Here is a 14,412-nt window from a genome sequence, read left to right as displayed (position 1 = left end):
TAGCCTAGCCATTCTTGTTTGAGAAGCTGTTACACTTTGGTTTCTGGAATTTGAAAGAAGGTTTGTGTGCTTGGTAGCATCTTAGGTGGTGGTGGTCTGAAAGACTCTCAAGCCTTGAACTGCCAAGGGAGAATCTCCCTTCCAAACCTTTTCATTTATGTGTTTTAAATTTCAAAAGAGAAGCCTGAGTGTAGTGAGTTTAGTGAGGCTACTTTGGCCTAATTCCTTGGCACTTTGAAATAGAGAATTCATTGTTAATCTAACTGTTTGTGATTGTTCATTGTGCAGGAAAAAGGAGTTTGAGTGATCAACCTAGAGTAGTTGTGATTTGCTTAAACTGACATTGCATTCATTTTGGCTTATAAACTGTTTGCTGAATCATAGTCATTGTGTTTGGGAAGTCTTAAACAGTTATATTTTGTGATGCTAGAGAATTAAGTCTGAGCCAATTGCATTATCTTTAATATTTCTTGATTAATCTGGTTTAATATCCATTTCCCATTTGTACCTTCCTGGAATTTGGTATCAAATTTTAGTGTGCAGAGTTGATGTGTTGGGAGTTTAGTTGGAATTACACACAGTTAGAAGCAATCTTTTAAATAGTTTGGGAAAAGCCATACTGCTTGTACTGTAGCAGATTGTAAATTGTGAGCTAAATCCGTGAGACAAGTAGCATTTGTATCTTGATGTGCAGTTTTGAAGGGAGTTTCTTCTACCTTCACTTACTTTTGTTGTGATTGAACTGCTCTTGTTATGGGTTGTAGTTGCTTGCAATTTGTGATCTATTGATTTTGGAATGAATTGTCTGTGCAGATTTCAGTTGATGAGAAATATATATAGCTAGTGCAGCGTCTTGCAATTTGAGAGCAAAAGCAATTCTATTAGATGCCAGGATCAACAAGTGCACACGTGAAGGCCAAAGAATAAAAGGGAAGTTCTTACTGTTATGTGTTTTCATTGTGAAATTTGTTCTAGCTAAGGAAATTTTGATTGCAGCTCTGTGCATTTACTTTTGTAGGATTGAACTGGCCTGGAAAATTCAAGACAAATTGATTCCAGAAGTAACCAAAGTTGAGCAACAAAGCTGAATGAAGTGGACCAAGACCGTAGCAGCCTAGCATAGTTGTTTTCTTTTGTAATTGTTTCTTCAATTTGTTTGTAATAGGCTTGTGTTAGCCTACTGTTAGCTTTAGCTTGTTTTGTAAAAAGGCCTTTTATAAAGTCCAAGTGCTTTGGAAGAGTCCTTGGTGCTCTTTCAAACTCTTGGCAACTTTACTTGCTTTAATTTTAGCATAGTTAAACAGGTGAGTGTGTCTTGTTAGCCAAAGCAACAAGTCTCACCATAGAAGTAGACTTTAATATTGATTTGCTTTGTGTTTCACGTTTAGGGGTGATTTAGGCTAAAAGGGATTAAACTCTAAGCCTTATCACATTAGAGTCCGAGAGTCTAGTCTTTTAATTTGTGCTTAATTGTTTGTGATTGTTTGTGAGTTGTGTTCTTTGATTTTAAAGGTGATTTTTGTTTAAAGGGTAACTAGTAGTAACCTAAGACATTTCTGGCAAGGTAAGACTTGGTACTTAAGCAGTCTTCATGACTCACCTCTCTTACCTGGGACTTGTCTAAGTGTGAATCTTGTATACCTTTCACACAAAGAAAACTTTTAAAAACAAAGATGTCTTGTTATAGTTCATATAGGTCTTCTAGGTTAGATAATGTTGATGAAATGTTTAAACAAGCTAGGAATCTTCCATCCTTTGGTAAAGACATAGGTGCATTAACATACCTAGCTTGGGAAAAAGAAATTGATAAAATAAATCCTTGGTTTTATGGAGAGAGTGAATATTATGTCCTTAGCATATATCTCTCTAAGTTAGAAGAGCATGCAAGTGAGTGGTGGGATGAAAGACAATATCATGTTAGGAAAGGTAGAAAGTCCTCCATACATAATTGGCATGATTTAAAAGCTTGCATGAGAAGAAAGTTTGTGCCTTCAAGCATTAAAAGAAACCTAGAACTAATTAGGGATTGCATTGATGATGGAAAATTATTTCTTGAGCGTTTAAATGATCATGGGTTTCTTCGTAGAGAATTAGAATTTGGGGTAAGACTTAAAGAGCTCAAGAATAAGAAAAGAGAAAGAGAGATTGAGAGAAAGGAATAGGAAGAAAGGAAAGAAGAAGAGAAGAGAGAGAGAAAAGAAAACGAGAAAAGAGAAGAGAGAAGAAGATAGGAATTAAGAAGAGAAGAAGAGAGAAGAAGAGAGGAATTAAGAAGAGAAGAAGAGAGAAGAAGAGAAGAAGAGAAAATAAAAGAAGAAGAAAGAAAAGAAAAAGAGAGAAAAGAAGAAAAGAGAGAAAGGCAAGAAAGAGAGAAGAAAGAAAAGGAGAAATTGTTGTTGATGACAAATTCTATTCTTTCCAAGACTATGGAACCTAAAAGGGAAGGCTTCCAAATCTTTACTTTTTTTCCAATCATGGTTTATTCTTCAAATATTGACTTCTCTTTCAAACCAATTGTCATTATATATTCTATAAAAACATTTTCAAAATATGACAATTCAAATCTTGAGTTATTGTTATCTTTAAGAAAACAATTAACTCAAAAAAAAAAATGAATTTGGACTTCTAAAATTTTCAAAGATTACAAATCAAAGTATTAGAAGTTCTAATTCTCTTGTTTTTAAAGAAAAAATCTGTCTTGGATTGATATTAACTGAAGATATATTTGATGTGTATTACAGATTCGTGTTCGATCCAGGAGGAAGAAAAATAGATCTAAAGTAATAAGGCCACTTCATGGCTCTGCTTCCAAGACTGCGTGGAGCTTCTTCATAAGGCGATGCCAGATTTGAGGACAAATCTTTTTTTTTAAGAGGGAGGGTATGATGTAATCCTGTCCAACGTAGTCCTTCTTTGTATTTTTACCTTTCATAGGTTAGCTTGTAAGGAGCATGGGTTACTATAAATACCCAGCTTCTCTATTGTAATGGGGACTTTTGAGATTAATGAGAATTGAATTTTCTGAAATCAGAAATTATTCTCTCTTGAAAGTCATAGACTAGAGAGTCCAAAGACTCCCTCTGGCCACCTTCCAAGCACCTCTCTCACTTTCATTTTTCCAATTTCCACCGTGCTTCTCTCTCATCACACAACATCCTCCAATCCGCTTTAGTGGCGTCAACGCTCCTTAGCCACGCGTCCTCCTTTCTCTCGCGCAAAGCCTCGCCACACCTTCCTTTCATTGCCACCTCCTTCATTTTCATTTAATCTCTCGCGCATCAGAGAGAGGATTCTTCATTTGCGCATCACATTTCTATTCACAGAATCACACTCCTTCGAGTCCCCTGCTTATCACAGCCTCGCGAGATTCCATTTCTCGTTTCAATCCCAACTTGCACCTTAAGGTAATCTCGCTACAAACCCTAGCTTCAATCATCTCATCTCCAGATCTCTACTTCCTCTCTATTTTTCGAGTTTCTAAGCCTAAAACACCTCTTCCTTAGGTTTCCTTCGATTTCATCGATTGAAACAATATTTTCCACACTTTCCACCGATCAAACCTTATTTCTTCCGTTCATACTTCTTTTCCAACATTCAATCATTTGTTTCCACCGATTAATCAGTTCCTTTTAAGTTTTTTCCCCTTTTCTAGGGTTCCATCGGTTAGTTTAGGGTTTTTGGTCCGATTAGAGATCGATTTTAGTTTTCCTTCGAGTCAATCTTCGATCTCGTGTTCTCGTCATCATTTTCATCATTCCGCTGCGTCTTTCTTCGTCGAGGAAGCTTCGAGGAGTACGAATCGTGCTCGCGCAGCTTCTATCGTCATCTTCGCGGGCGTTCGTCCATCACATTTGATAGATTCTATTTGTTTGAGGGGTATCTTTATGTTAGAAATACTAAAGCTTGTTTCTCAACACCAAGAGGGGGGGTGAATTGGTATTTTATAAAAACTTGAACTTTTTAAATCTTTTTAGCAAAATATAATGTTCTTGAAATCTTTCTTGTGTAGTAAGAAAATATGTGTGCAATGAAACAGTAAATGCAAATGTAAAGAGATAAAGGAAGGAAAATCAAACACAGTTTTTATCCTGGTTCGGCCACAATGCCTACATCTAGTCATCCTTCTAATCAACCACTAATTGAAGGATATTTCACTATAATGATTGGAGAATTACACCAAAGGTTTTACTATGAATACACCCTCACAAAGTAAACACCTTTCCCACTCAAACAATCAAATATAGAAACAACAACACCTACAAACACAACACCCCACGGTCTTGTTGCAGAAACCCTTTGAGAATCCCCTCTCAAAGTCAACAGCTCACCACTCTTCTTCCTGACGCGCACGTCTAGGGAAACAACAAGTCAAAGATTGCAAATCTTCCTCTAATCAAAACTTGTTGCACATTCAGTCGTGCTAATGTGATCAGCCAATGTAACCCACAAATATACCTCACAAGAATTCTTCAAGATTCTTCAAACTTTTTGCATTCTTGATTCTTGGATCGTATTGAGTAATATGTAAACTTTTTAATATAAAAACAATCAAGTATGAAAGTGTTGGAATGATCAAAAGTTTCATAAACACAACCAGTGCGTTAATTTATAGTTACTGTTACATCAGACGCAACCAGTGTAATCGGTTACATAAAATTGTTTTAACAATATTACAACTAACTCGGCTCTTAATTGAATGTACAATTAATGTAATCGATTTGCATTAAATGCTGGTCAAAAATATTTTTAAATATGATCGTTATAGCAGATATGACAAGCATGAAATTAGTTTTCAAAGCTTAACAGACTTAATTGAATACACAACACATGTAATCAATTAAGCTTAACACTTAAACATATTTTGAAAACTTTTTCTTCCCAAAAACTCAACACAACATATTTGAAAAAGATATTTGCAAATACACTAATTTTATCCGATTTAACAACTAATGTAATTCATTCAAACTATATGTTTTGCTACAGTTCAAAAACCAAGTTGTCTGATGACCTTAATTGATTACTACAACACTATAATCAATTATGTCATGCAGATATGCTTTTGTGCTTGTGGTTTTCAATACACATAAACATACAGTATGCATACACATATATATATATATAACACATCATAAACACAATCGTATGCATAAATCACACAATATGTCCAACATATGCATTTGTCACAATATATGCATTTATCACAGAAAACATGTACAAATTCACATATGTATAACACAACATAGAAACCCTTTTCTGTTGTAACAATATAACATTTATTTGTTGTTGCTATTAATGTGTTGTCATTATAAAAAACAAGATAACATGGATTGGGTTCAGCTATCACATTGCTCCCTCTTATTTGTTGTTGCTATTAATGTGATTAGAAGGCTTCTTATTAAAGAAAGTAATGAAGGAGGACTCATGGGCCATCGTGGAATTGACAAAACTCTAAATATTTTGAAAGGAAAATTTTATTGGTAACACATGAGGATAATGTTCAAAGGTTTTTCTCTAGTTGTATAGCTTCTTAGAAGCTAAATCAAAAGTTATGCCTCATGGACTTTACCTTCCTCTTCCAATAGCTAGTTCCCCTTGGGAGGATATAAGTATGGACTTTGTCCTAGGTCTCCCTAGAACTCAAAAGGGGTTTGATTTTATCTTTGTGGTGATTGATCGTTTTAGAAAAATGGCTTATTTTATACCCTACCACAAAGTAGATGATGCTAGCTATATAGCCACACTTTTCTTTAAGGAAGTAGTAAGATTGTGTGGCTTACCCAAAACTATAGTGTTTGATAGAGATATTAAGTTCCTTAGCTACTTTTGGAAAAATGTATAGGCAAAGCTAGCACAATAGTAGTAAATAGATCTTTATCTACTTTATTGAGGGTAATGTTAAGAGGTTAGCATATGAATTGGGATGATCATCTACCTCACATAGAATTTGCTTACAATAGAGTAGTCCACAAGACTACTAATCTTTCTCCTTTTGAGGTTGTTCATGGTTTTAACCCTCTCACACAACTTTATCTATCACCTCTTCTAGACTCATCTTATTTTCTTCATAAAGAAGACTTTTCTAAAGAGGAGTTTATCAAGAAGTTACATGAAAAGGTTAAAACCCATATTGAAAACCAAACTCACAAATATACTGAATAAAACAACAAAGGGAGAAGAAAAGTAATTCTTAAAGAAGGTGACCTAGTTTGGCTTCATTTAAGAAAGAATAGATTTCCCTCTCAAACAAAGTCCAAACTAAGTCCAAGAGGTGATGGTCCTTTCAAGGTGGTCAAGAAAATAAATGACAATGCATACATGTTAGACCTTCCTGAAAGTTATGGTGTCAGTCCTACTTTTAAAATCTGCGACTTAATTCATTTCACAAGAGATGCTCAAAAGTTACAAGCAGATCTGAGGACAAATTTTTTTCAAGAGGGAGGGACTGATGGAGGATCATCTAATATGCACATAGGACCTCTAACAAGAGCCATGTCTAGAAGGATTCAAGAAGAAGAAGGATCACTCACCACTTTATTCCTATGGAGAATCACTTATTAATCCTTCTTCTCTTTGCTAAATACATTTGTATCATTTTGTAGGCAATAAATAAAGGTTGAAGACCACCTAATCACACAAGGAGGGTTGGTGAGCTAAAGGAAGCAAAATAATCCAAAAATGAAGAGGAAAACATATCTTCTGGATTGGACCATGAAGCTTCTACATTGAGCTTTCAAAGGCTTTTTGACTTTCGGAACCACTGTCGTGCCCAGCTGAAACCACCAGACGCCCAACCATTGCGAACCAGGATTTTCATTTTGCACGTTTTTAATATGGCTTGATAAATCTTGCACTCCAAGCTCCTTAGCTTCTCTAGTAAACTTCATTTCTCATTTTTCGATGTATTGCAAGTCAGAAATAGAGGTCCTTCTTCACCTATAAATACAAGGACCTCTTCTTTGTAAAATCAACTTGGAAGATATAGTGAATTATTGTTGAGTTTTCTCCAAACCTATTCTCTAAGTTCAAACCTCTTTGTCCTTATCCAACACCTTATCCTCTAGCTTCCTTCCTTATTGGAAGACCTTCTACGCTTGAGGAGGCTTCAAACACACACCAAACACACACTGAACCTTCCATCAAACACTTAGTGTGGACCTTCGCTTTCACTTATCCATACCATCAGTTGCATCATTCTAAGTTGTGAGGCTGTTCGAGCATGAAGCTTGGACTTGCTTCAGGATTTGAAAAAATCATATATATATATATATATATACATATATATATATACATACATATATATATATTTCTACATATATATATATATACATATGTATATATATATATATATATACATATGTATATATATATATATATATATATATATATATGTATATATATATATATATATATTTGTGTGTGTGTCTAGAGACTTGTTTCAAAACAAGAATTGATATCATTTTCAAATACTTACGTTTTCACTAAGTTTTGATTACAAGAGTGTTCAAAAAGTGATCTTGGAGAATCAAGGCTACATTGGTTGTTTATACATCGAGATTCTTTCAAGAAAAGTGTGCTAAAGTTGTTGTGATTTGATCTACACTAGAGGAGTGTATCTTAGAGATCACGTTCTTGGTTGACAATCTTTGTATTGTGTTCCTATGCGGGTTTGCCAAGGGTTAAGGGTTGTGAGTGCTCTTGTATTAAGAGATTGAGAATTGTTCATCACTTGGCTAGCTATTGATTTTGAGTTGTAAGAGGAATGCATTGAGAGGGGTATCTCTGTATTTCTGTAAACTCAATCATATATAGTGGAATCCTTTCAACTCAGGTTGTTGAAGGATGACTGTATGTAGGTTTGGGATTAGCTGAACCAGTATAGATTGTTTGTGTTGATATTTCTCTATCTATTTTCTTTTGTTGATTCATCAATTTTGTTTATTGATTTCACGAAAACCAAAGATTTCACAAAGATTTTGAAAATAATAATTTTTAAAACTTAATCGTATCCACTCTCCTAGGTTGAAATATAGGACATTTCTTATCTTACAAATATCTTTAGTTGTATAAGACATGTGTATATTTATGTTTTTGGTGTTATAGTTATATTTTAAAATAATTATAATGATATAATGTATGTATATATTATCTGATAATTTGTAGGTATATATTTTCTTTCAATTATTTATTTTTCTATATGTGTGATATTTACTTATATACTATTAAATTATTAAATTGAATTCTTATAATTATTTAGTTATAAATTTATAGTTTATTTAAAAATCCTTATTTGAAATAGTTTTTTTTTTAAATAAGTATGAATGGATTATAATGTAATATAAATATATCATTATAATATATATATATATATATATAACATTATTATAATATAAGGAAAATATAATTACTAACGAACCTATAGAATCACAACTAAATTAACATAGCTAAACAGAATAGACAACATTAAAGTGAAACATGCTTGAACCAATTTAAAATGCAACATTGAGCTAAACAATTAAATGCACACCGAGAATGAAGACACCAATTTAAAATGCTGAATGCACCGCTCCAAATTAAATCACCTTATACACCTCTCTATAAGAAAACATTCATCTTCCCTTTGTGAAAATAAATACCTGTGTCGCTCTCCGAGCCGAAATGAATAAGTGCATTTCTAAAAAAAAAAAAACAAAAACGAATTCTTCTCCTTTCGGTGCACGTGAGACCACATCTATTCCTCATTCACCATGCACAATCAGCTACTCCCACCTAATCAAATTGCTGCTTTTCCTTCCAGCCGTCACACCACTTCTTCCACCTAATCTCCCTCTCAAATAAATAAAAGACTTGCATTTATACTGCTGCCAAACGTCCCATCATCTAGACTTTATTCTCCAAGCATTACCTGTGCTTCCAAAGAAAGGAAATGAAATGGCTTCTCGCTGTCCGTGCTTTCTCTAATTGAATTAATATGCGCTTCTTGTTTCTAAAAACCAAAATGAAAAAGGTGCTTCCTTTATTCAACTTAGCCAGCCGTGACAAGGGGAATAAATTCCCATGATGTGACCGTGTGCTCTCTTTTCAACTTCGTGCTTCACTTCTTCCAACGCAACACGCGTACACCATTCCACTTCTTCCAATCAACACTTGCCTCCATTTCATTCTCCATGTGAAAGGAAATCAGCTCACTCTCCGTGACAGCCCTCCATCCAATCTCAAATCACCGTATGAAAGTGCTCCTATTCTACCACTAGAACCCGTGCCTCTCTTCTCAATCTTCGTGTGATTAAATATACTTCTTCCATCCCATCATCACAATCCCGTCAGCATGTTAGAATTAAAAAAAAAAACGAAAAGAAAATGAAAGTGTTGTAAGCAAATGGAAGCGGTAATGAGAATTCAGCAAAGATGATAAAAATCATTCCATTCCTTCAATTCAAAAACAACGTTCCAGCCAAAGAAAAGTTCAAAACAAAAGCCTAAAAACTAAAGACCGAGAGAGTGAGTGGCAAAATGGTAGGTGGCGGCTAACCTAAAGGCCGTGTGTCTCCCTTTTAATGAGGGTGGGGTCCACACAAAAGAAAAAACCCTACCTAAAAGGCACATGTCCTACACATGGTTTTTTTTACAAAATTGCCCCTAAAAGGGTTCAAAACACCTAATTCTAATTAAGGGCTTCTAGAAAACGAAATTACAACTTTAATTAGAATCTAAATGACTAAATGTTGAGCCTTTGAGTGTGTCATGCCATATCCCAATGCTCCAGATGATGTTTCCACAACTTCCCTGCAACCAGAAATGCACTTAATCAGCTCAGAAAACCCAAATTAGCACAATTACGAATTTCCGACCAAATTAAGCATAATTCGGAAAACGGGGAAATAACAGACAATTAAACACAATTCTCTGGTTTATTTAAGTTCAATAAACTAAGTATAATTCAAGAAATAACGACTCATCATTCGTGAAAACGAAAAAAAATGACATGGAGGTAAGAAGGAAGACGAAGAAGATGAACCAGATCGCGGTAATTATCGACGGATTTCCCGAAGGCCACAAGCCTTCGATAATTACCGTCGGATTTACCGAAGGCTTTACCGACGACTCAAAAGGCTGTCGGTAAAGGTTACCAACAACGATTTTACCGAAAACATTTTGACCATCGGTAAACGGCAATTACTGACAGATTTTATACATTACCGATGAGTTACGACCGTCGGTAATATCAATTATTCTTGTAGTGACTTGGGTGGGCCCTATACATGTGGTTCCTAAAAAATATAAAATCACAATGGTCAAGAACAAGAAGGACAAGAGTACTCCTATTCAGGACAGAAGTGGGACACATAATTTAGTAGTTGACCATCTTAGTAGGAGTGAAAAGGGAAAAGATAACATTCCGATCCTGAATGACTTTTCCAATGAAGTCCTACTAGCATTCCTTCCATCATGAAGGAGGTAAGTTCCCTCATACTTTTTCTTTGCATTTTATATATAAGGCATACATTGAGGACACTGCATAGTTTAAGTGTGTGGGGGTGTGGGGAAACAATTAATTTTGTTCCCTATTTTGTTTGTTTTTAATAAATATTTGCATTGGATTTGAGAGTTTGAATCAGTAACTGGAATGATCACGAATTCAAGAAAAAAAAATGAGTCATGTTGATATGAGTGGATTGCTTCTATGATTTGCTGATTGCGTTGACTTAAGAATTTCTTAAGTAAATCTTTTGTGAAAGAAATTTGAACCATGTGAATTTTGAGCCTAATGATAAGGATGGACCACCATGTGCCATACCTATTTGTCTTGTGTGATTAGCCCATGTTTTGTTGATACTCTAATAGTTAGCTTGATTCTGTGCTGTGCAACTGAGGTGAATATGCATGATTTGATATGATTGAGGCATTTCTTGTTTTAGCTACTTGGCCAAATAAACTTGTCCTAACATTAATCCATTGGAATCCCCTTTGAGCCTTAAGCCTATTTTTCTTGTTTCCAGTCATTGTCAAATGAGAAAAGAAGAAAAGTAATAAAAGAAGAAGGAGTAATGGATTCTGTTTGAAGTAAAGTGATGAATAAGTGTGTGAGTGAGTACCTCATCCACAAAATAATAAAAAAGAAAGGCAAAAAGGAAGATGAAAAGTTGGAGTTTTAAAAAGAAAAAAATAGAGAGAAGTAAATCTTCCTTAAAAGAGCAAGAAATAGATTTGTTTTTGAAGTATCATTACTCTTTCTATATCAATTTCAAAAGCTCAGAAATTCCAAGAAAATTTCCTACCTTTGCCTTGACCTCAATACAACCTTTAAAAAGCCCTCATGATCAATAATTGCATGTTTTCTGAAGTATGTGAAGGATAGAGTCTTGCTAAATACCAAGGGTGCCTACTTACATGGGTATTTTGAGTGTAAACACAAGCCAAAAACACTTGAGATAATTGGAGAGAAATATATACATGTTGACTTGAGTGTTATCTTTCATATTTGATTTTCTTGGGAATTCAAAAAGGTCAACTTATGTGTAAAGAATAGAGTGATTTCATTTGCATGTCGATGACAAAGTAATGTCTAGATCATTGATCTATGTCTGGTTCTGTTTATTCTTTTCATCCAAATGCAAATATGGAATAAAATGACTCAGAACAAAGTCTTGGAATTAATTAATTTTGCCCAGGAGTGCAAAAGGATAAGTGTGGGGGTGTGATGAGTGCATATTTATGCCCACATTTATGTTTTAAAATTCAAATTTTTGATGGGATAATTGTGCTTAAATAGTTGATTTTAAGTGAATTTGTGATGATTGGAATTGTTGGTTTTGGAAATTAAAAGAGACGTAAAAGGTGAAATATTGATAATTCTTTCATATCACACGTTTACTATGAAAGAATAGATAATTCATATATAATATATACATACTGATATGTTGTCGTTGAAGCTATCAAATTAATACTACTTTTCAAAGAATATTTCTAAAACTAAAGCATAGAATCTTTTGTAATTTCAAACAATGACCCCTTTCGTGTACAATGTTGGTTGGTCGTTATTTTGTTTTCTAACATAATAGAGACGAAACATTGGTCATCAGCTTAATAAATTTTGACCATGGAAGTAATAATAAGATGGAACAAAAACTACGTACTATTGTCAAATAATAATATTGCTAGTAAGAAAAATAAAAACAGCATAAACTATGAGTCTAAATAACTAAAATTGAACGTAAGTTGCCGGAACAGGAATCTTGAATCAGAAAGCAACCTTATTAATAATTGCATAACATAATTAAAGTCCATGATCTCTATATAAGCCACTATAGTCCGTCGTTCAATGCATTCCAACTCAACTTTCTTCCAAAACTCACAAATCATTTGTTGGTGATAGAAATGGCTTCCAGCAGCCAAAAACAATACGTTTTAGCTCTGTTCCTTCTCTTTGCAGTTGGAATTTCCCAAGTGATGTCCCGCAAGCTGCATGAGACATCCTTGAGAGAAAGACATGAACAATGGATGCAAGATTATAAAAAAGTGTATAAGGACGCGGCAGAGAAGGAAAAACGTTTCCAGATATTCAAGGACAATGTGGAGTTCATTGAATCATTCAATGCTGCTGCCAACAAACCCTACAAGCTTGGAGTTAATCACTTTGCTGACCTCACAGTCGAGGAGTTCAAGACTTTCCGTAATGGATTGAAGAGGCCACACGAGTTTAGCACCACACCATTTAAGTATGAAAACGTGACTGCTATTCCTGCAGCCATAGACTGGAGGACAAAAGGAGCTGTTACTCCAATCAAAAACCAAGGTCAATGTGGTAAGATATATAAAGAACATATTTTTAATCAGTGCTTTATCATGTTCAATGATGATCATCGTCTCATTTAAAGTTCATTGTGTCACTCTTTGGACTAATATGTAGAATAATTTTGTTTGAAAAATTGTAGGGAGCTGTTGGGCATTTTCAACTGTGGCTGCAACTGAGGGCATACACCAGATAGCGACAGGAAAACTGGTGTCGCTCTCAGAGCAAGAGCTAGTGGACTGTGACACAAAAGGTGTGGACCAAGGGTGTGAAGGGGGTTACATGGAAGATGGGTTTGAATTCATTATAAAAAATGGTGGAATCACGAGTGAGGCAAACTACCCCTATAAGGCAGCTGATGGGTCTTGCAAGAAAGAAAGCACACCGGTGGCTGAAATAAAAGGGTATGAGAAGGTTCCTCCCAAGAGTGAGAAGGCACTGCAGAAAGCTGTGGCTAACCAACCGGTGTCAGTTTCTATCGATGCAGATGGTTCAGGTTTCATGTTTTACTCGAGTGGAATATACTCAGGAGAATGTGGAACTGAACTTGACCATGGTGTTACTGCAGTGGGTTATGGCATTGCTAATGGAACTGAGTATTGGTTGGTGAAGAATTCATGGGGCACAGAGTGGGGTGAGGAAGGGTATGTGAGGATGCAGAGAGGTATATCTGCCAGCCATGGTTTATGTGGAATTGCCTTGGATTCCTCTTATCCAACTCTCTGAATACTTCAATTATCTATGTAAATTGTCTTTCAAGAACCTTGCTTTTCTGTTCGTGCCTACGCTGTTAAGATTCCGGTAAGTGTACACAATTGTATCAAATAATATAAAATGGAAAGATCAAGTATAGTATCCCAAAAGACTCACGGCACTAAACAGTTATGTAACTGCTTAACCAATTAAGACCTAAGAAATTTTTTTGGGGATTTTCAATGCAAATGTAATAAAAATAAACATGAATGCAATTTGATCAATTGAGGCTAAACACTAGAATGGATGGATGAAGTTGATAATATGATATGAATATGTTGTTGGGGTTTAGATTTCACCTAATCACTCTCATGCATATAAAAATTCATCTTCTTCATTAATGTCAATGTCACTTTCTAAATTACTTCAAACCCGATTCCCCAGCGAAGAAAGTCTATCCTTAATTATTAGTTCATACGATTCCTAGCATTCCTAATAATTAATTCTGAAGATCAAAAGCTTAAGACAACCAGAACTCATACCCCCATTCCTGAGCAATACTGCTTCTGAGAATAATTCTCCAGAACATGAATTGTAAGATACCTTCCAGTACTCATACAAATCATACATCATGCTAATGAATGAGTTAAACACACCAAGCAATACGCGAAGAAGAATTACCCTAACAATTAATGAAAGAAGCATAAATAATTAAGAATCAATTCAATATACATGAGAGTTCAAGAGGTCACATCTTTCCCCAACAACAAATAAAGTTTAGTTCCCCATCATCATGGAGAAACTAAATGAACAATGAAAGAATGAAAGAGATAGAAAAACCCTGGAAAGAGAAGAGGAGAGTTGTCACATCCCCAAATCTACTGTCAAGGAAAAGGAGAGTTGTCACATCCCCAAAATCTACCCCCAAG

The 14,412-nt window shown here is 34.9% G+C and overlaps 1 protein-coding gene across 1 annotated transcript; it reads left to right on the top strand.

Moving 5' to 3' along the window:
- The first annotated feature begins 12,375 nt into the window (after nt 1-12,375).
- LOC148196964 (senescence-specific cysteine protease SAG39-like) lies at nt 12,376-13,516 on the top strand. The gene is made up of 2 exons (XM_088092898.1): nt 12,376-12,802; nt 12,933-13,516. Exons 1-2 carry the CDS (start codon nt 12,376-12,378, stop codon nt 13,514-13,516), a joined length of 1,011 nt encoding a protein of 336 aa, XP_087949024.1.
- The last annotated feature ends 896 nt before the right edge of the window (nt 13,517-14,412 follow it).

Source organism: Vigna umbellata, chromosome 6, assembly GCF_029865625.1.
Source record: "Vigna umbellata cultivar VRB3 chromosome 6, Vumbellata_1.0, whole genome shotgun sequence".
In the NCBI taxonomy this organism is placed as follows: Eukaryota; Viridiplantae; Streptophyta; class Magnoliopsida; order Fabales; family Fabaceae; genus Vigna; species Vigna umbellata.
The sequence above is the reverse complement of the archived record's forward strand: the minus strand, read 5'-3'. Positions and strand labels throughout refer to the sequence as shown.

What these genes read in the sequence shown, in the direction of transcription:
- LOC148196964 (XM_088092898.1), top strand. Translation starts at nt 12,376, where the DNA reads ATGGCTTCCAGCAGCCAAAAACAATACGTTTTAGCTCTGTTCCTTCTC. An exon ending in CAAAAACCAAGGTCAATGTG is followed by an intron (nt 12,803 to 12,932) that starts GTAAGATATATA and finishes GAAAAATTGTAG; the next exon opens with GGAGCTGTTGGGCATTTTCA.